The following is a 22,987-nucleotide window of genomic DNA, read 5'->3' as shown; positions in this document are numbered from 1 at the left end:
AAATGTCAGTGAACAGATGAGGTTGTTCTGTACACTTTTGTGCTGTATGTGTCCCTCCGTGTTTCCACTTCAGAAACAGTGCACCTAAGGAAATCACCTAATGTGGAAATCACACTAACAGGCATATGACACAAGTGACACCCAATCACATGACCACATTCGAAGTCTCTGAATTCCACGGATCACCCCATGCTCCTCTCTCACAATGTCTAATGACTACTGAGATCGCTGATGTGGAGTAGATGGCAGCACAATGCACCTAATATGAAAAAACATGTTTTTGTGGGTGTCCGGATAATTTTGATCGCATAGTGTATGTCCAGTGGATTCCTTTCCTCCTTGTTATGAAGTTTCAGTGTCTTGCTGTAGAGCAACTGAAAACCAAAAGGCAATGCAAATTTTTTTACTTGATGTTCTCAACCATGTTCAAATCTCGATTTTTTTTTTTTCTATCTTTGCAAATCACAATGTGGGAACAACAACATAGCCACGTCACCACCACAACTCTCTTCCGAGAGCACTGATGTGGCACGTGTTTACAAGCAACAGCCCAATGAATATCACATGAACAACTCGTTGCACTAGTGCTGACCTCTTGCGGTGATTCAGAGAATTTTTCAAACCACCCTCGTTCATGGAGCTTTAAAATCAACTTCAGTTGTGTGCACAATACTTTGAGGCTCAGCAGTTGACAAAACCGTTCTCAGATCTGTATTTGCCAATTTTAGGATAGCAGCAAGTGTGTGCCTGACACATTTTGCATGATTGCATTACGTAACATTACATCACTTCTCATATAACCCAGTTTGCAAGAACATTTGAACCTGCAATGTGTTGTTAGCCCTTTGTGTTCTGCAATCCACTGTTTTAATGACTGTTCAGGATGCTTCTTAAGATGAAAAAATTTAAATCTCAGTGCTGTGACGGGAACCTTTATCTTGTGATGCTCATCGATTTTTCAAACCAGTTCCTCATAACCAACTTCTTCCAGACAAGAGTCTGGAGATAACTGTATACTCAGTCTGTAAATGTCAGCTCCGACGTTTATAGCAAAAATACACGCAATGCATGCCATACCTTCAATAGTGTATGCTGTGAACTAAGCTTCCAATTGCATGTGGTATTTGCACCAGTGATCTTTGCTGTTAAACTGGTGAAACTCGGGTGCAACAACTGACTATGGTGCTGTTTACTGCAACAGTAAGTTTGTCATCTGTTGTACGCAGACCAGCAGTTGTTCAATCTACAACAACTGAAACCTAACAACTTTGTTAAGAGACATTTCTCATGGGGACTCAGACATCATTAAACACTTTATATTAAGTGTAACAGAAATACTATTTTGTCTGTTGAGAACAGCAGGACAATAAGAAGATCCACGAAGCAGACTAGGGCACATGTACACATCATTGTTGTTGTTTTGCCTGGGGGACGAGGGGAGAATACTGCGTGGGAAAAACGACCATCAATTTTGCCCTTTCTTTGATGGACAGGAGGGAGGGAGGGAGGGGGGGGGGGGGAGAAAGAAACCACTGCAGACAATCTCATGAGCATACCTATGTATTGTAACAAGACTGGATTTACTTCAGGTGGAATTCGAGAGATTATTACAACACACATAAAAGATAAGTTAACTTCCATGAAACACTTGAATATCTAATACTTAACTTGAATGCAGTCCAGGTCCACTTGAATCACAATATATTTATTGCTGTCACCAAGTATGAGAATACTGTTTATAACTGTTTATATGTACCTAACACTGTAGGACAGTCACATATCAATTTAATTTCAAATATTGGTACACAGTTCTGACTAGTGCAAGAATCGTCCAGTAATTCATGGCAACTATGGCACACCATATTCTACAGACTGTAAGATACACCTTAGTTTTCAAGCAATTTTTTTAAAATAATATTTTTACCATTTTTATTAGTAGATTGGAAAGCTAGCCTAAAAATTCTTTGTTTATAAAACTGAACAGACCTTTAAAATACCTGAAGATTGTCATCTGAACTTTCTATTCCTGCCTCTTCTTGTCCTCTTCATATATAAGGAGGTCTTCACTGTGATTGAGAGAGTCGCTTATGCTGCACTTCTTGAAAGATTTAACAACAGTGCCTTTTCTCACTCTAAACCATGACTGTTTTATCCACTGACAGACTTGTGTAATTGTTTTAAAGCTCTCATTGGCGTGAATTCGTGTTGGGGTTTCACCCATCAAACACTTGTTCCATTTCTCTCTCATACACTACTGGCCATTAAAATTGCTACATCACAAAGATGACGTGCTACAGACATGAAATTTAACCGATAGGAAGAAGATGCTGTGATATACAAATGATTAGCCAGTGGCGACACCTACAACGTGCTGACATGAGGAAAGTTTCCGACTTTGGTAAAGGTCGGATTATTGCCTATCGCGATTGCAGTTTATCTTATCGCAACATTGCTGCTCACGTTGGTCCAGATCTGATGACTGTTAGCAGAATATGGAATCGGTGGGTTCAGGAGGGTAACACAGAATGCCGTGCTGGATCCCAATGGCCTCTTATCGCTAGCAGTAGAGATGACAAGCATCTTATCCGCATGGCTGTAACGGATCGTGCAGCCACGTCTTGATCCCTGAGTCAACAGATGGAGACGTTTGCAAGACAACACCATCTGCACCAACAGTTAGACGACGTTTGCAGTAGCATGGACTATCAGCTCGGAGACCACGGCTGCGGTTACCCTTGAGGCTGCATCACAGACAGGAGTGCCTGTGATGGTGTACTCGATGATGAAGCTGGGTGCACGAATGGCAAAATGTCATTTTTTTTCAGATGAATCCAGGTTCTGTTTACTGCATCATGATAGTCGCATCCATGTTTAGCGACATCGGGGTGAACGCACATTGGAAGCTTGTATTTGTCATCGCCATACTGGCGTATCACCCGGCGTGACGGTATGTGGTGCCATTGGTTATACGTCTCGGTCACCTCTTGTTCACATTGACGGCACTTTGAAAAGTGGTGCACGAATGGCAAAATGTCATTTTTTCGGATGAATCCAGGTTCTGTTTACTGCATCATGATGGTCGCATCCATGTTTAGCTACATCGGGGTGAACGCACATTGGAAGCTTGTATTTGTCACCGCCATACTGGCGTATCACCCGGCGTGATGGTATGTGGTGCCATTGGTTATACGTCTCGGTCACCTCTTGTTCACATTGACGGCACATTTCAGATGTGTTACGACCCATGGCTCTACCCGTTATTCGACCCCTGCGAAACCCTACATTTCAGCAGGATAATGCATGACCGCATATTGCAGGTACTGTACGGGCCTTTCTGGATACAGAAAATGTTCGACTGCTGCCCTGGTCAGCACATTCTCCATATCTCTCACCAATTTAACATCTGGTCAATGGTTGCTGAGCAACTGGCTCGTCACAATATGCCAGTCACTGCTCTTGATGAACTGTGGTATCGTGTTGAAGCTGCATGGGCAGCTGTACCTTTACACGTCATCCAAGCTGTCTTTCACTCAATGTCCAGGTGTATCAAGGCAGTTATTACGGCCATAGGTGGTTGTTCTGGGTATTGATTTCTGAGGATCTATGTACCCAAATTGCGTGAAAATGTAATCTCATGTGAGTTCTAGTATAATATGTTTGTCCAATGAATACCTGTTTATCATCTGTGTTTCTTCGTGGTGTAGCAATTTTAATGGCCAGTAGTGTATATACTTTAGATGATTTATTCACTGATACATCAAAGAGGTTGCAATTGTGAAGTAAGTCCTCCCAGAATAACAGTAAACTCTATATTTCCCTGTATCAATTCCTCTTTCAAGGATTTTTTCAAATGACTGCTAAAACTGATCTACCACAAGAAAAGAACCCTTCTTCAATAAATCACCTTTCCTTCTCTTCTTATTAATCTGTAATGTCGTGCCAGCCTCGTCCATCTGGCTATGGAATTTCAGAATGTTTTGGCATTGTTTTGCGCTTGAAAATGATCACTGGATTAAGTTTAGTAGCACCTGCACAACTTGAAGGGATAATAGTGTAGTGCTTTTTTTCATGTCCACATGTTTGATTTTATAGTTATAGTTTTGGCACCTTTCATGGCAACAATTGTTACCAGGCACACAAAATGTTAGTAGTTTCATCCATACTTTCTGTTTGGTGCCCTTCCACACTGGTATTCTTTTGATATTGAATAATAAAGTGATGGAAAGATAACATTTTCTCTTCATACTCTTGTGGCATTTTCTGAGATATTTTGGTTCACACACGACATCCATGATGCTTCATAGACCTGTAGCACCAACTATTTCCACCCTTGAAGTCTGTTAAGTTCCACTGTAATGCTAGCTTACAAATATGTATTTGAATCATTTTTCTATTAATTGCAATACCATTTTCACAGTGTCCTCGAATCCTTTTCAATACATCATATTCTAGTTTTGCATTTTGTCCTCTATTTTCACATTTATCCTTTCTCATTTTTTCAGTTTTTCTTTATTAGACCTGCAGTTGTAGATGGTTTTTTTTTCTGTTGGTGGAGGGTCAAAATGCCACTAAGCTGCACTGTTTCCATGTTGTTTTGCATATGCTATTACTTTCAATTTTTAGCCCTCATCATAAGAATACCTTTTATTTTTTCCGTTATGAAGCTAACTACTAACAAAAATATTGTACTTTTACCAATAACACAGATAACTTTCAATTCAAGTCCACTAGTAGCACAGACTGTGCAATGAATCATAGGCTATTATACAGTGTTAAGGGTTTGTAGTGGCGAGGTGGGGGGGGGGGGGGGGGGGGGGGGAAGACTTATAAGCAAGCCTGTGAATCCCCACAACTTGCGCTCGTCACATTGGTGTGCAATGAATCATAGGCTATTATACAGTGTTAAGGGTTTGTAGTGGCGAGGTGGGGGGAAAGACTTATAAGCAAGCCTGTGAATCCCCACAACTTGCGTTCGTCACATTGGTGCATTGCTGCTGCTAGTTGAATCCAATATTGCCAGATAGAGACAGGTTTCCTGCGGTATTGAATATATGGCCGTTTTCAAGACTGGCAGGAATTTTAAATCAGACACTGTGCATTTTTTATATTAATTTTGAGAATTAGATGCACCTGAATTTTGGAGGCAATTTTTCAAAGGAAAATGTTTGTCTTATAGTCTGTAAAATATGGTGTTTTGTGATAATGTGATGACGTGGGAATTCCATGATGTGCTTTGAACCAGTAAAGCAACGTGTATATGAATGCGAACATAGAATAGGGTTCCAGTACTGAAGTCACAGCGAAGGGTGAAATGAAACATGTGCATTGGAACTCTGTGTAAATGTATTGTGTACAAGTACAAAAGGAACAAAAATGAATCAAAATCAAATACTGTCCTTCAAAATAGTCCCCCAGTGCACTCAGCGTTGCTAGCGATGGAGAGGTATTGAATGCCATTGTCATTGATATCAGTGTGTGCCACTTGTTGCCAAAATGCCTTGATGGTATCTGCCCTGTTTGCAATGTGCCTCCCATGCAATGGTTTCTTCAGTTGGGGAATGAGGTCAAAGTCACACAGATTGAAGTTAAACACTGTTGTATAACAGCCACGGACATGTCAGTACAGACAGATGTGGGATGCCGACTTTTCGCAGAGCCTGTCATTGGTCCGTGTCTGCATTGGAAAGCCTCCACCCAGAGTGCAAGTGTTAGATAGGGCACTGCCCTGTCACTCACAGCTGCTCATAGTTCTGCACGACACGAGCAGCGATACTGCCTGCAAGAGAGGCCAGTTTCACTTAGGCCTTTGCTTGCTGTTCCACTCTTCTTGCCGAAACATCCTCGCATGAGGTCACAGTCTGTCAGTTGTTTTCGGCACTGTTTACTGTGGGATTTCAAGTGATGCACTGCTGAAACTTAACCATGATTATATTAGGAAATGAGACACTTAAAGTAGTAAAGGAGTTTTGCTATTTGGGGAGCAAAATAACTGATGATGGTCGAAGTAGAGAGCATATAAAATGTAGACTGACAATGGCAAGGAAAGCGTTTCTGAAGAAGAGCAATTTGTTAACATTGAGTATAGATTTAAGTGTCAGGAAGTCATTTTTGAAAGAATTTGTATGGAGTGTAGCCATGTATGGAAATGAAACGTGGACGATAACTAGTTTGGACAAGAAGAGAATAGAAGCTTTCGAAATGTGGTGCTACAGACAAATGCTGAAGATTAGATGGGTAGATTACACAACTAATGAGGAGGTATTGAATAGGATTGGGGAGAAGAGGAGTTTGTGGCACAACTTGACTAGAAGAAGGGATCAGTTGGTAGGACATGTTCTGAGGCATCGAGGGATCACCAATTTAATATTGGAGGGCAGCGTGGAGGGTAAAAATCGTAGAGGGAGACCAAGAGATGAATACACTAAGCAGATTCAGAAGAATGTAGGTTGCAGTAGGTACTGGGAGATGAATAAGCTTGCACAGTATAGAGTAGCATGGAGAGCTGCATCAAACCAGTCTCAGGACTGAAGACCACAACAACAACAACAACAATCATTTTCTCCAGACCCTTGCCAGACATCGGACCAACGCCTTTTTTCATACCCTTGAGTGTCATGAACCACTGTAGAGTTACTGGCTCACAGTCACCATTCTTGTAAAAGAACTTTACAAACAGCACGTGATCTTGCATTGAGACAGTCACATCTAAGATCTCAGATGCAAACTGAGGAGCAGTTATGTACCACACATCTTTTATTTTGCATATTCTGCCACGTAGTGATAAAAGTTTCACAATATTTTTTTTTTTTTTTTTTTGTTTCCGTAATGTCTTGCTCGTTCCTCTATAATATTCTCTTCAAATTTGATATTGTTCTGAACAGTGGTATGTGCTTTACAACATTTTGAAAATGGAACTATAATTATAATTACCCCATATTTAGTATCAACATGCAGAGTAATTGCAGTCTGAATTACACTATGTGATCAAAAGTATCCAGACACCCCCAAAAACAAACATTTCTCATATTAGGTGCATTGTGCTGTCACCTACTGCCAGGTACTCCATATCAGCAACTTCAGTAGTCATTAGACATTGTGGGAGAGCAGAATGGGGTACGTTGTGGAACTCACAGACTTTGAATGTGGTCAGGTGATTTGGTGTCACTTGTGTTATATGTCTGTACGTGAGATTTACACACATCTATTGGCTGACAGAGACTGCCGACAGTTGAAGAGGGTTGTAATGTGTAATAGGCAGATATCTATCCAGACTATCACACCAGAATTCCAAACTGCATCAGGATCCACTGCAAGTACTAAGACAGTAAGGCAGGAGGTGATAAAACTTAGATCTAGTAGTTGAGTGGCTACTCATAAGCCACACATCACGCCGGTAAATGCCAAACAATGTGTCACTTGGTGTAAGGAGCATTCACTTGGATGATTGAACAGTGGAAAAACATTGTGTGGAGTGACGAATCACGGTACACAACGTGGCGATCTGATGGCAGGGTGTGGGGATGGCGAACACCCGGTGAACGTCATCTGCCAGCGTGTGTAGTGCCAACAGTAAAATTCGGAGGTGGTGGTGTTATGGTGTGGTCGTGTGTTTCATGGAGGGGGCTTCCACCCCTTGCTGTTTTGCATGACACTATCATAGTGCAGACCTGTATTGAAGTTTTAAGCACCTTCTTGCATTCCACTGTTGAAGAGCAATTCGGGGATGGTGATTGCATCTTTCAATACAATCAAGCACCTGTTCGTAATGCACAGCCTGTGGCGGAGTGGTTGCACGACAATAACATCTGTGTAATGGACTGGCCTGCACAGAGTCCTGACCTGAATCTTAAAGAACACCTTTGGGATGTTTTGGAACACCGACTTCGTGCCAGGCCTCACCGACTGACATAGATACCTCTCCTCAGTGCAGCACTCCGTAAAGAATGGGCTGCCATTACTGAAGAAACATTCCATCCCCCGATTGAAGGTATACGTGCGAGAGTGGAATCTGTCATCAAGGTTATTGGTGGGCCAACACCATATTGAATTCCAGCATTACTGATGTAGGGCACCACAAACTCGTAAGTCATTTTCAGCCAGGTGTTCGGATACTTTTGAACACATAGTGTACCTCATCCTTCATAAATCTTCACACAATAATGGGTTTTGAATGTCTGTTGCATTGATAAATTACTCAATGTCTATATACGACATGAATATTATCAGAATGAACAGACCACATCCACAATTAACCAGCTCTTAATTGATACTAAACATTTTAATTGCATGAATTACAGGTGCAGTTAGAATGCTGTCAGTTTCAATTATTTTTAAATATTGTTCTAAGACTTAACAAGCAATTGGTTTCCATTGTATTAATTGTCATGGCAACCAGCATAGCAACCCAACAATTACGTTTGTTATTGTCTCTGTTGCATTTCGAAATCTTCTCTATCATCTTACTTTCTCTTTTTGTTTGTACAACTAGTTTCACTTTGTATTCATCTTCCCTTTTTCCGTAATCTACCATACATTTTATCCTGCCTAATTATACATATTTTACTTCCAAACCATAACTTAAAATTTTTTTAATGCTTTCAACATAACCGCTGCTATAAAATCCACTGTTCCAAGTTTACAAACATTTCGTGTAAACTCGTTAATACTACTTCACAGCTTCAGTTCCTTTCACCCATTAAACAACCATCTCAGCTATTTCGAACAACTTTCGTTTTATTTCCATTCCCGTTTTTTTCCGATGATTTTTGGCAGTTTCCCACATGTTCAAACGTTATTTCTTCTTCAAACATTTGTTAGCCTCATTCTCATAACCTGCCAGTACACAACCAGACCTTTGAATACATTTACACGCATTTTTTTTCGAGATTTTTTTCGAAAGTTTTTTTCGAGATTTTCTTCGGGAAAATTTTTTCGAATTTTTTTTCCGAGAATTATTTTTCGAAATTTTCCTAAATTTCCCCACCCTTTAACGTGTTTTGGAGACAACACAACTACCTAACCTTTGCACCCATTGTTGTTCACCAACCTAAGTTCAGCACAGGATCAACATAACTCAGCTTTAACCAACACTTTTTCGGCTTTTTTCACACCTTTATCTCTCCCTATATATATATTCCATATATATATATATTTCTATTTATTTTCACTTTAACCTCATATTACCCTGCCACCTTCTAATACCATGTCAACCTCACGTCATCCCTACAACGACCCCATTAAATTTTATTTACATTCCCTCCGCAAACATGCCTTCACCCTAGCCGGATTAGGCTCCCATATTTTATTTACTCAGGCTTGTCTGACGTTTGGCATTACCCCCAAAGGCCTCACACATTAAGTTCCCATCTCTGGCTGTTAACCCGTCTTTCCATCAGTCCCTATACCAGTTCCAAACTGCACAATCCATAGCCCTCACCCGCCTAATCCTTCACCTATACATCGACTCGGCCAATGAACACACCCGTCAACTCCTATCCCAAATCAAAGTCCTCAATCTTTCCTCTCCCACATCCACACCGGCTGTTCATAGCATCCTCCTACAGGCCAACCGCAAATTAGAACAACATGCCACACTCCACCTCAAAAAACTATCCAATCTCCTGGTTTCCCACCTCTGGAAAGGCAACCCGCTCACCCTCCACAACCTTTCCAACAAACCTCAACCTCCTCTCATTGCACATTACGTACAGAGTTTGCCAAGGTAATCCCATTCCTGATGTCCAGGCGAAGCTTCAAGGAATCCTCAGAACCTTAGGCAGCCTACAAAACCTTTCACCTGACTCCATCAAACTCCTGACCCCACCGACACCTCGCACTCCTACCTTCTACCTACTTCCTAAACTCACAAACCCAAACATCCTGGCTACCCCATTGTAGCTGGTTACCAAGCCGGCACAGAACGTGTCTCTGCCTACGTAGATCAACACCTTCAACCCGTTACATGCAGTCTCCCATCCTTCATCAAAGACACCAACCACTTTCTCGAACGTCTGGAATCCGTACCCAGTCTGTTACCCCCGGAAACCATCCTTGTAACCATTGATGTCACTTCCCTATACACAAATATCCCACACGTCCAGGGCCTCGCGGCAATGGAGCACTTCCTTTCACGCCGATCACCTGCCACCCTATCTAAAACCTCTTTCCTTGTCACCTTAGCCAGCTTCATCCTGACCCACAACTTCTTCACTTTTGAAGGCCAGACATACCAACAATTAAAGGGAACAGCCATGAGTACCAGGATGGCCCCCTCATATGCCAACCTATTTATCGGTCGCTTAGAGGAAGCCTTCTTGGTTACCCAAGACTGCCAACCCAAAGTTTGGTACAGATTTATTGATGACATCTTTACGATCTGGACTCACAGTGAAGAAAAACTCCAGAATTTCCTCTCCAACCTCAACTCCTTTGGTTCCATCAGATTCACCTGGTCCTACACCAAATCCCATGCCACTTTCCTCGACGTTGACCTCCATCTGTCCAATGGCCAGCTTCACACATCCGTCCACATCAAACCCACCAACAAGCAACAGTACCTCCATTATGACAGCTGCCACCCATTCCATATCAAACGGTCCCTTCCCTACAGCCTAGGCCTTCGTGGCAAACGAATCTGCTCCAGTCCTGAATCCCTCGACCATTACACCAACAACCTGAAAACAGCTTTCGCATTCCGCAACTACCCTCCCGACCTGGTACAGAAGCAGATAACCAGAGCCACTTCCTCATCCCCTCAAACCCAGAACCTATCACAGAAGAACCCCAAAAGTGCCCCACTTGTGACAGGATACTTCCCAGGACTGGATCAGACTCTGAATGTAGCTCTCCAGCAGGGATAAGACTTCCTAAAATCCTGCCCCGAAATGAGATCCATCCTTCATGAAATCCTCCCCACTCCACCAAGAGTGTCTTTCTGCCTTCCACCTAACCTTCGTAACCTCTTGGTTCATCCGTATGAAATCCCCAAACCACGTTCCCTACCCTCTGGCTCCTACCCTTGCAACCGCCCCCGGTGTAAAACCTGTCCTATGCACCCTCCCACCACCACCTACTCCAGTCCTGTAACCCGGAAGGTGTAGACAATCAAAGGCAGAGCCACGTGTGAAAGCACCCACGTGATTTACCAACTGACCTGCCTACACTGTGACGCTTTCTATGTGGGAATGACCAGCAACAAACTGTCCATTCGCATGAATGGACACAGGCAGACAGTGTTTGTTGGTAATGAGGATCACCCTGTGGCTAAACATGCCTTGGTGCACGGCCAGCACATCTTGGCACAATGTTACACCGTCCGAGTTATCTGGATACTTCCCACCAACACCAACCTATCCGAACTCCGGAGATGGGAACTTGCCCTTCAATATATCCTCTCTTCTCGTTATCCACCAGGCCTCAATCTCCGCTAATTTCAAGTTGCCGCCACTCATACCTCACCTGTCATTCAACATCATCTTTGCCTCCACACTTCCGCCTCGACTTACATCTCTGCCCATACTCTTTGCCTTTAAATATGTCTGCTTGTGTCTGTGTGTGTGACCGCGCGCGTGTGTATACCTGTCCTTTTTTCCCCCTGGGGTGGGTCTTTCTGCTCCCGGGATTGGGGTGGCTCCTTGCCCTCTCCCTTGGAGCCCGCATCCTTTCGTCTTTCCTTTTCCTTCCCACTTTCCTGACGGGGCGGCCGCCGGTTGCGGGGGCTTGAGGTTCTGTGCGTGTGTTCGTGCGTTTTGTTTGTTGTGCCTGTCTGCCGGCGCTTTCCCGCTTGGTGGGTCTTGGAATCTTTGTTTTTGATATATTTTTCCCATGTGGAGGTTTAAGGAAGCTTACACATGGGAGGGATGTATTAGAGACAAGGATTCCAGGCGGGGGGGGGGGGGGGGCCGTCAGTGGACGGGCGCAGTAGGTGAAACACACGGGCACACACATGAGGTTTCTGGCTTTCGCGGCCGACGGTTGCTTCTTCGGGGGGGAGGGGGGATGTGGGTTTTGGGGGAGAGGGTGGGGGGGTCGTTCCAGTGCCGGGAGTGGTGGGACTTGCCTTGGGGGGAAGAGAGGGACAGGTGTACGCTCGCTCGCACACACACACACACACACACACACACACACACACACACACGTCCATCCACGCGTGCACGGACGCAGGCAGACATTGGGAAAGGCCTTTACAAATGTCTGCTTGTGTGTGTGTGTGTGTGTGTGTGTGTGTGTGTGTGTGGGTGTGTGTGTGTGTGTGTGTGTGTGCGCGCGCACGAGTGTACACCTGTCCTTTTTTTCCCCCTAAGGTAAGTCTCTCCGCTCCCAGGATTGGAATGACTCCTTACCCTCTCCCTTAAAACCCACATCCTTTCGTCTTTCCCTTTCCTTCCCTCTTTCCTGACGAAGCAACCGCCGGTGGCGAAAGCTCGAATTTTGTGTGTGTGTTTCTGTGTCTATCGACCTGCCAGCGCTATTGTTTGGTAAGTCACATCATCTTTGTTTGTAGATATATTTTTCCCACATGGAATGTTTCCCTCTATTATAATTATATAAATATTTATACTGTAAATTCTTTGGGCAGTAATACAGAAAAAGAAAATACACATTTTCTTAGAATCATTAAAACACTACAGAAAACAGATACAGAGTACACACAGAAACAGAGCTCAGGTTAAATAACATTCTTAGTGGTATTATGTCAACTTGTATTATATAATATATAATGATGATGTACAAAAGCAAAACGAGGATAATGGAATGTAGTCGAATTAAGATGCTGAGGGAATTAGATTAGGAAGTGAGACACTTAAAGTAGTAAAGGAGTTTTGCTATTTGGGGAACAAAATAACTGATGATGGTCGAAGTAGAGAGGATATAAAATGTAGACTGGGAATGGCAAGGAAAGCGTTTCTGAAGAAGAGAAATTTGTTAACATCGAATATAGATTTATGTATCAGGAAGTTGTTTCTGAAAGTATTTGTATGGAGTGTAGCCATGTTTGGAAGTGAAACATGGACGATAAATAGTTTGGACAAGAAGAGAATAGAAGCTTTCGAAATGTGGTGCTACAGAAGAATTCTGAAGATTAGATGGGTAGATCACATAACTAATGAGGAAGTATGGAATAGGATTGGGGAGAAGAGAAGTTTGTGGCACAACTTGACCAGAGAAGGGATCGGTTGGTAGGACATGTTCTGAGGCATCAAGGTATCACCAATTTAGTATTGGAGAGCAGCGTGGAGGGTAAAAATCGTAGAGGGAGACCAAGAGATGACTACACTACGCAGATTCAGAAGGATGTAGGTTGCAGTGGGTGCTGGGAGATAAAGAGGCTTGCACAGGATAGAGTAGCATGGAGAGCTGCATCAAACCAGTCTCAGGACTGAAGACCACAACAACAACAACAATGATGATGTTTATACAATGTCTTTGTCTCATTGCAGTGTACGCTTTGACTTGTGCCACATGCCTGAAGGTTCTTCCTTCCTCATGGGATCAACAGATAATGATGAACGAATGAATGAATAAATCAATCAAATGAATGCAAAAATGGAATTACTGCATGTAAAAGTATAGGCTGTATAACTCAAACAATGGAAAATCTGGGATGAAATGTAACAATATTATGAGAAGGAAGTTGCTACTTATTATATAGCAGAGATGCTGAGTCGCAGATGGGCACAACAAAAAGATTTTTACACTTAAAGCTTTCGGCCAATGGCCTTTGTCAACAGTGGACACACATATGCATACAAAAACTCACGCAAATGCAACTCATACACGCGACTGCAGTCTCAGGTAACTGAAACCACACACACACACACACACACACACACACACACACACACACACACACACACAAACTGAAACTGCACTGGTTTGTGTTGCCTGAGACTGTTTCTGTGTGTGTCTATTGTTGACAAAGGCCATTGGCTGAAAGCTTTAATTGTGAAAATCTTTTTGTTGTGCCTGTGTCTCAGCATCTCCCCTATGCCATGAGTAGCAACTTTCCTTTTAGTAATATGGTTTTATGACTCAGATTTTGAGTCATTATATTTGTGGATACAAATTTTATGGGCAAGTAGTTTGATGTGTAGACGATATAAAATGTGTGTGTGTGGTGAGAGGGAGGGGGAAACATTAAAAAATAGAAACTTTTTTGTTGTAGTAATGTTGAATCCGATATGCTTTTACAGGCTTCTAAAGGTGAAGTTGGGCGTGCTATTGATGTTGCCTTGGAAACTGGCTACAGGCACATTGATGCAGCTTATCTGTATGGAAATGAAGCAGAAATAGGACAAGCTTTAAAAAAATGGTTTGATTCAGGGAAACTGAAACGTGAAGACCTTTTTATTGTAACCAAGGTGAGTAGTCAACATAGTACTGTAGCTTCATGTGCACAAACACCTTCAAACTCTTTATACTTTTTGCAATAACCTTGCTGTTTGCTGGTGTTGACTGTAGCATTACGTCATGCCACCATTTCATTTTCATTGTCACTGTTAGAAATTACTGATTTGTGATCATTTAGTTATTCACCAGTAGCTGACATAACATTTCATTGGTTGGGCTAGCAGTGTGCATTTTCTGTGATTCCACTGCAGAGAAGAGCAGATGGCTTGACTTGTACTTGCTAGTGGTTACACACTGAAGGTAAAGACGATTATGTTGTTAAATGTGAAAGTTGATGCCTAGTAATGTCTTCTGATACACAGAACATACGCTAGTTGAAATCTGTATAAAGGTATGGATATTTGTGCAAAAATTAGCTGTCAGGCATTCAAGAAGCAACTGCAGATACCTGCTGTAACCCCCAAACATAAACAGGGTAGATTGGAGTTTGCTGAAAGACATGTGTCATGGACTTCAGGATAGGATAAAGTTATCTTCATTGATGAGAAGAAGTGTAATTTAGATGGGCCGGTTGGGTTTCGGTATTACTGGCATGGTTTGAGAACAGAGCAACAAGTAAAAATGAGCAGGAGTTTTGATGGTGGAAGTGTTGTGATTTGGGCAGCCATCTGTGCTAAAGGTAAGTCACGCATTACTTGGGTGACCGCTAGAATGAACTCTAACATAGAGATTGAGATGTTAGAGACAGAACTGATTTGATTGTATGAGGATCTAAGGGACAAAAGTATAATGTTTCAACAAGATAATGCATCTGTTATTTTATTCATGGCAGTAATTTTCAGCAATTGTACTATTTTTTCAGGATAAATTTCAGTGATCAGTTCCAAATAAGTTACTGACTACCTGCTAAACTAAGTAAGTTTCTGTAATGTACTTTTTATACTTTTCATAAATGTATAGCCAAGGTCCAAAGATTTATAATATTCCTACATCTACATATATACTCCACAAATTACATGTAAGTGCCTGGCAGAGAGTTAATCAAACCTCCTTCACAATTCTCTATTATTTCAATCTTGTACAGCGTGCAGATAAAAAGGAACACCTGTATCTTTCTGTATGAGTTTTAATTTCCCTTATTTCATCATAGTGATCATTTCTTCCTATGTAAGTCAGCATCAACAAAATACTTTCGCATTCAAAGGAGAAAGATGGTGATTGGAATTTCATGAGAAGATTCCTCCGCAGCAAAAAACGCCTTTGTTTTAATAATGTCCATCCCAAATCCTGTACCATTTCAGTGACAGTCTCTCCCCTGTTTCACAATAATACAAAATGTGCTGCCCTTCTTTGAGCTTTCTCGATGTACTTCATCAATTCCATCTGGTAAGGATCCCTCATTACGCAGAAGTATTTTAAAAGAGGACAGACAATTATAGTGTAGGCAGTCTCTTTAGTAGATCTGTTACATTTTCTAAGTGTTCTGACAATGAATCACAGTCTTTGGTTAGCTTTCCTCACAACGTTTTCTGTGTATTCCTTCCAATTTAAGTTGTTCGTAATTGTAATTCCTAGGTATTTAGTTGAATTTATGGCCTTTAGATTTGACTGATTTGACTGATTTATCGTGCAACCGAAGTTTAAAGTATTCCTTTTAGCACTCATGTGGATGACCTCACACTTTTCATTATTTGGGGTCAATTGTCAATTTTCACACCATACAGATATCTTTTCTAAGTCATTTTCCAATTTGGTTTGATCTTCTGATGACTTTACTAGTCGATAAATGACAGTGTCATCTGCAAACAACCTAAGACGGATGCTCAAAGTGTCTCCCAAATCACTTATATAAAAGAGGAACAGCTTCAGTTTTTTTCTGGAATTTTACACTTGCAAAACACAGCTGCAGTCACCTATCCCACAGATGGTCACCTATGAGGGGCAGTCAAATCAAAACCAAACACCTGCCACAACAGCAGCATGAAAAGGTTCCATTTGAAAGTAATCCCCACATGTGTTAAGATATGTACTCGGCTGGAAGACAAGACTTGTCTGACTGAAACCAACATCCACTCGTCTTTCTTCAGGTCGGTAAAGCGGCGATAGATCTGGGCTCTGTGGAGGATATTGCACTGTTTCCTGACCAAATCGCTTAAGTGTATCATTCGTCCAATTGGCAGTGTGGTGGCACGTGTTATTGCACAACAGCATGATTCAGTCTGACCACTTTCCTGGGTGTTTTGACTTTGTAGCACATCACATTTTCTGCAAAATGTCTTTGTAGCACTGGGGAATGATTGTGCACTTGAGGAACTTGACAAGCACAGGACCCCTCAGTCAACAAAGAAGGTTCATGCAACTTTACTGGAACTTAAGTGAACAGCTGTTGATTTCTTTGTTGGGGGAGATGCGAGATGTTTCCACTGTAGACTTTTCCATGTGTTCTTGGGCTGTCAGAGGGAATCATTCTTTCGAACTTGAATGGAACCATTCTATGGCCCCTTTGTGACTAGTTTTCGGTTTTCATTTGATTGCCCCTTATAGCACCCATTGTGGTCACTTATAATCAGCTGTTGTGCATAGATTCCTCTCCATACTTTGAAGTTTGTATTCCATCTTGTAGTGATGGCTCTGTGTTTCTTCTGCTGTGACTATAGTTCCCCAGATATATAATTTGTTTTGGCTATACCCATATACCTATGATTTCCATTCTGTTGTACTGTAACAGAACTTTCAAGAGAGACTAAGTTTTACCTGCAGTTACATATCTTTCTACCATCTCAAGCATTTTTTGTATAGGATGAGCATAAGAAACAGTTTTATAGTCCTAGATTTATCTCATTTCTGTGCCAAAATCCTTTAAGGGAATTTGATGACCAGAAGGGAGTAAATGGGAAATCCAGGAATTGAGGTGAACAATACACACAAAAAGCTTTATTTGTGATACAGTCAGCAACAGCACTCCAAATGAGGTACTGAACCGCTAAAAATGTTTATTTTTGTTGTTGTGGTCTTCAGTCCTGAGACTGGTTTGATGCAGCTCTCCATGCTAATCTATCCTGTGCAAGCTTCTTCATCTCCCAGTACCTACTGCAACCTACATTTTTCTGAATCTGCTTAGTGTATTCATCTCTTGGTCTCCCTCTACGATTATTACCTTCCACGCTGCCCTCCAATACTAAATTGATCCCTTGATGCCTCAGGACATGTCCTACCAACTGAACCCTTCTTTTAGTCAAGTTGTGCCACAAGCTCCTCTTCTCCCCAATCCTCTTCAATACCTCCTCATTAGTTATGTGATATATCCACCTAATCTTCAACATTCTTCTGTAGCACCACAATTTGAAAGCTTCTATTCTCTTCTTGTCCAAACTAGTTATCGTCCATATTTCACTTCCATACATGGCTACACGCCATACAAATACTTTCAGAAATGACTTCCTGACACTTAAATCTATACTCGATGTTAACAAATTTCTCTTCTTCAGAAACGCTTTCCTTGCCATTGCCAGTCTACATTTTACATCCTCTCTACTTCGACCATCATCAGTTATTTTGCTCCCCAAATAGCAAAACTCCTTTACTACTTTAAGTGTCTCATTTCCTAATCTAATTCCCTCAGCATCACCCAACTTAGTTCGACTACATTCCATTACTCTCATTTTGCTTTTGTTGATGTTCATCTTATATTCTCCTTCCAAGTCACTGTCCATTCCGGTCAACTGCTCTTCCAAGTCCTTTGCTGTCTCTGACAGAATTACAATGACATCGCCAAACCTCAAAGTTTTTATTTCTTCTCCCTGGATTTTAATACCTACTCCAAATTTTTCTTTTGTTTCCTTTACTGCTTGTTCAATATACAGATTGAATAATATCGGGGAGATGCTACAACCCTGTCTCACTCCCTTCCCAACCACTGCTTCCCTTTCATGCCCCTTGACTCTTATAACTGCCATCTGGTATCTGTACAAATTGTAAATAGCCTTTCACTCCCTGTATTTTACCCCTGCCACCTTTAGAATTTGAAAGAGAGTATTCCAGTCAACATTGTCAAAACTTTCTCTAAGTCTACAAATGCTAGAAACGTAGGTTTGCCTTTCCTTAATCTTTCTTCTAAGATAAGTCGTAAGGTCAGTATTGCCTCATGTGTTCCAACATTTCTATGGAATCCAAACTGATCTTCCCCGAGGTCAGCTTCTACCAGTGTTTCCATTCGTCTGTAAAGAATTCGCATTAGTATTTTGCAGCTGTAACTTATTACACTGATTGTTCGGTAATTTTCACATCTGTCAACACCTGCTTTCTTCGGGATTGGAATTATTATATTCTTCTTGAAGTCTGGGGATATTTCACCTGTCTCGTGCATCTTGCTCACCAGATGGAAGAGTTTTGTCAGGACTGGCTCTCCCAAGGCAGTCAGTAGTTCTAATGGTATATTGTCTACTCCTGAGGCCTTGTTTTGACTCAGGTCTTTCAGTGCTTTGTCTAACTCTTCACGTAGAATTGTGTCTCCCATTTCTTCATATACATCCTCTTCCATTTCCATAATATTGTCGTCAAGTACATCGCCCTTGTATAGACCCTCTATATACTCCTTCCACCTTTCTGCTTTCCCCTCTTGCTTAGAACTGGGTTTCCATCTGAGCTCTTGATATTCATACAAGTGGCTCTCTTTTCTCCAAAGGTCTCTTTAATTTTCTTGTAGGCTGTATCTATCTTACCCCTAGTGAGGTAAGCCTCCACATCCTTACATTTGCCCTCTAGCCATGCCTGCTAAGCCATTTTGCACTTCCTGTCGATCTCATTTTTGAGACTTTTGTATTCCTTTTTTTCTGCTTCATTTACTGCATTTTTAAATTTTCTACTTTCATCAATTAAATTCAATATTTCTTCTGTTACCCAAGGATTTCTAATAGCCCTCGTCTTTTTACCTACTTGATCCTCTGCTACCTTCACTACTTCATCCCTCAAAGCTACCCATTCTTCTTCTACTATATTTCTTTCCCCCATTCCTGTCAATTGTTCCCTTGTGCTGTCCCTGAAACTCTGTACAACCTCTGGTTCTTTCAGTTTATCCAGGTCCCATCTCCTTAAATTCCCACCTTTTTGCAATTTCATCCATTTTAATCTACAGTTCATAACCAATAGATTGTGGTTAGAGTCCACATCTGCCCCTGGAAATGTCCTACAATTTAAAACCTGGTTCCTAAATCTCTGTCTTACCACTATATAACCTATCTGATACCTTTTAGTATCTCCAGGATTCTTCCATGTATACAACCTTCTTTTATGATTCTTGAACCAAGTGTTAGCTATGATTAAGTTATGCTCTGTGCAAAATTCTACCAGATGGCTTCCGATTCATTTCTTAGCCCCAATCCATATTCACCTACTACGTTTCCTTCTCTCCCTTTTCCTACTACCGAATTCCAGTCACCCATGACTATTAAATTTTCATCTCCCTTCACTACCTGAATAATTTCTTTTATCTCATCATACATTTGTTCAATTTCTTCATCATCTGCAGAGCTAGTTGGCATATAAACTTGTACTACTGTAGTAGGCATGGGCTTCGTGTCTATCTTGGCCACAATAATACGCTCACTATGCTGTTTGTAGTAGCTTTCCTGCACTCCTATTTTTTTTTATTCATTATTAAAGCTACTCCTGCATTACCCCTATTTGATTTTGTATTTATAACCCTGTATTCACCTGACCAAAAGTCTTGTTCCTCCTGCCACCGAACTTCACTAATTCCCACCATATCTAACTTTAACCTATCCATTTCCCTTTTTAAATTTTCTAACCTACCTGCCCGATTAAGGGATCTGACACTACACACTCCGATCCATAGGATGCCAGTTTTCTTTCTCCTGATAACGACATCCTCTTGAGTAGTTCCCACTCGGAGTTCCGAATGGAGGACTATTTTACCTCCGAAATATTTTACCAAAGAGGACGCCATCATCATGTAACCATACAGTAAAGCTGCATGCCCTGGGAAAAATTATGGCTGTAGTTTCCCCTTTCTTTCAGCCATTCGCAGTACCACAACAGCAAGGCCGTTTTGGTTAATGTTACAAGGCCAGGTCAGTCAATCATCCAGACGGTTGCCCTTGCAACTACTGAAAAGGCTGCTGCCCCTCGTCAGGAACCACACGTTTGCCTGGCCTCTCAACAGATACCCCTCAATTGTGGTTGCACCTACGGTACAGCTATCTGTATCGTTGAGGCACGCAAGCCTCCCCAACAACGGCAAGGTCCATGGTTCATGGGGGGTTTATTTTTGTTATAAATAGTAAATAGAGCATATAAAGTGTCAGTTCAGAGCAGATGACAAATCGTGATCATTTGAAAACAAATTCTGCCAGTTGACTTAGAAGGGTAGACGTGAGTAAACAGCTGTATAAGTGGGAGTAGGCATTGCTCTCTGAAGATTCTATATAAAGTTAATTATGTATATAGATAGTTTATCTAGAGGTTTTGATGAGTGAGTTTGCAAGTATCCAAATATGCAACATAAATGGCTGCACCTTTTGGCTTCATTGACTTAAAAACTTAAATTCTTTTACGCTGCCACAGGACCGTGGATCGTAGTATTTGAAATAAATTTCAACATGATACTTCTACCAGTTTTTGAGCAAAGAGTTATTAACCTACAGATGACAGATGACATGAAACGAATTTTTGTGATTGATTGCAAATTAACAACTTTATAACTGCTGAGAAACATTGTTTTTTGCCATATTTCATAACTCTAGGTGAACAGGAAGTATCCTATATGTTTTGATGCGTGAGAGATTGAATATCAAAATATTTGACATAAATGGTCACATCTATTGATTGCATTGACTTATCAGCTTAAATTTTTTACACTGCCAAGGGGTCATTTGACATGAATTTCAGTCTGATGCCTCTACCTGTTCCTGAGGAAAAGATATGTTGACAGACAACAGAGTGACCCTATAAGGGTTCCATTTTCACTGATTGATGTTCAGAACCCTAAAAATGGGGACAAAATTTATGAGGCTTTAGTAGCCACATGTTGACATATTGCCTATTGGCTTTCATCTTGGAATCTTCAGTTGAAATTTGTTTAGTGATTTTCCTGACCTTGCACCAGCAAGAGTGGCAGGTATTTGTGAAGATTGACCCTCCATTGAAGGTGATGGACCAGAGTTGAGCCCACAGCTGGAGGTTATATTTGCTGTACACACTAATGTCCCTGGGCAGGAGGGGGGAGTGGGTGGAGGGGAGGGGGGCAGGGGGGGTGAATATTTTCCTATTAACTGCCACTGTAGCTCCTCCATTGGTATTTACAACAGTCATCCACTTCTTTATTGTCGAAACTATTGTCATGTTCATAAATTTCAGCAGCTTCAGAAAAGAGGTATGAATCATATAGTATTACATGTGCAAGATGAATATGTAAACCACAGAACCTCAAATTCATGATGCGACACCTGGAGTGAGTTCTAAGGAACAATGAGTACCTCTGCACTGGCATAAAAAGTGTCACGAAACCTAACACCCAGCGAAATGAAATGTTGGGTAAGTCCTTTCTGCCATTCCTCCCCAGGGTGACAGACAAAATCTGCTGATTACTGCCCAGACACTGTAAAGACCATATAGAACTAACCAAGGTGACCAAAAAAAAGTGTATCAGATCATCAAAGGACAAAAGGGTTCCAGTTGTAATGTCAGGAGTATACTGATTGCTTTGTACACGAGGAAAAATTTTATGTTGGAGTAACTGGACAGCCTATCAATACCAGCATCATCAAACATAAGTGCTATTGCAGGTTGGGCAGGAGGAGATGTTGGCTGTGGTACAACATGCATTTGTTGTGACAGAACACCCTGTAAAAACACACAGTTGGGGAAGCCATTGAAATTCAGTCACATGACTAAACGAGAAAAGGGAAGTCGATTCATGTGCGGCTGTGAACGAACATTGCAAGTAACGCAGGGAGGACCAAAGCAATAATGACCAGGTAAAGGCTTTCAGATGTTTGCACGACAAGGGTGTACAATCTCTGGCTGTGGGTTCAAATATATTCCACCACACACAATTCAGGTGAGTCCTTAAGAGTACTAGCTGTTCGTGCTGGTGAAACAAAAATATCACTAAACAATCGTCAGCTGAAGACCCTGAGATAAAAGCCGACAAGGAATATGTCACAAAAAAGAAATGCGATGAGTAATTTCCCTACTTATGATTTTTCTTGAAATTATTATGAAGCAATCTGCCAGTACCTAAGCCTGTCAATGTACTAGATTGGTGCACTAATTCTTAGAGTTTTTCCATAAGTTTAATAAACACAACAGATACACATAACAGAGACGTAAGTAGTCAATAATATTCTCTCTTTCACTTTTTACAACAGTCTGCCAATGCTGGGATAAGTTTTTGATTCAACAACTGTAGAAATCACATGGTTTTGAGATGAAGATCTCATCAAGCCATGTTTGGGGCACATTTTCATCCGGAAAGAAAGTTCCTTGAAGGTTGCCCAATAGAGAGTGGAAAATGTGAAAATCTGAGGGCACGAGACCAGGTGATTAAGATGGGTGTGAAATGACTTCTGTTCTAGCAGAATATGAGCAGGCATTTTCGTGGAGCAGAATCACTTCTTGC

The 22,987-nt window shown here is 41.5% G+C and overlaps 1 protein-coding gene across 3 annotated transcripts in view; it reads left to right on the top strand.

Moving 5' to 3' along the window:
• The window catches only part of LOC126293293 (1,5-anhydro-D-fructose reductase-like), a 101,269-nt gene that overhangs the window by 14,279 nt on the left and 64,003 nt on the right, over positions 1 to 22,987 (top strand). For all 3 annotated transcript variants that reach the window (XM_049986421.1, XM_049986422.1, XM_049986420.1), the window contains exon 3: positions 14,193 to 14,360. In XM_049986421.1, the coding sequence (XP_049842378.1) occupies positions 14,193 to 14,360 (168 nt within the window). The remainder of the gene's footprint in view (positions 1 to 14,192; positions 14,361 to 22,987) is intronic.

This window comes from Schistocerca gregaria, chromosome 10, assembly GCF_023897955.1.
Source record: "Schistocerca gregaria isolate iqSchGreg1 chromosome 10, iqSchGreg1.2, whole genome shotgun sequence".
NCBI lineage: Eukaryota > Metazoa > Arthropoda > Insecta > Orthoptera > Acrididae > Schistocerca > Schistocerca gregaria.
This window is presented reverse-complemented; position numbering and strand designations above follow the sequence as displayed.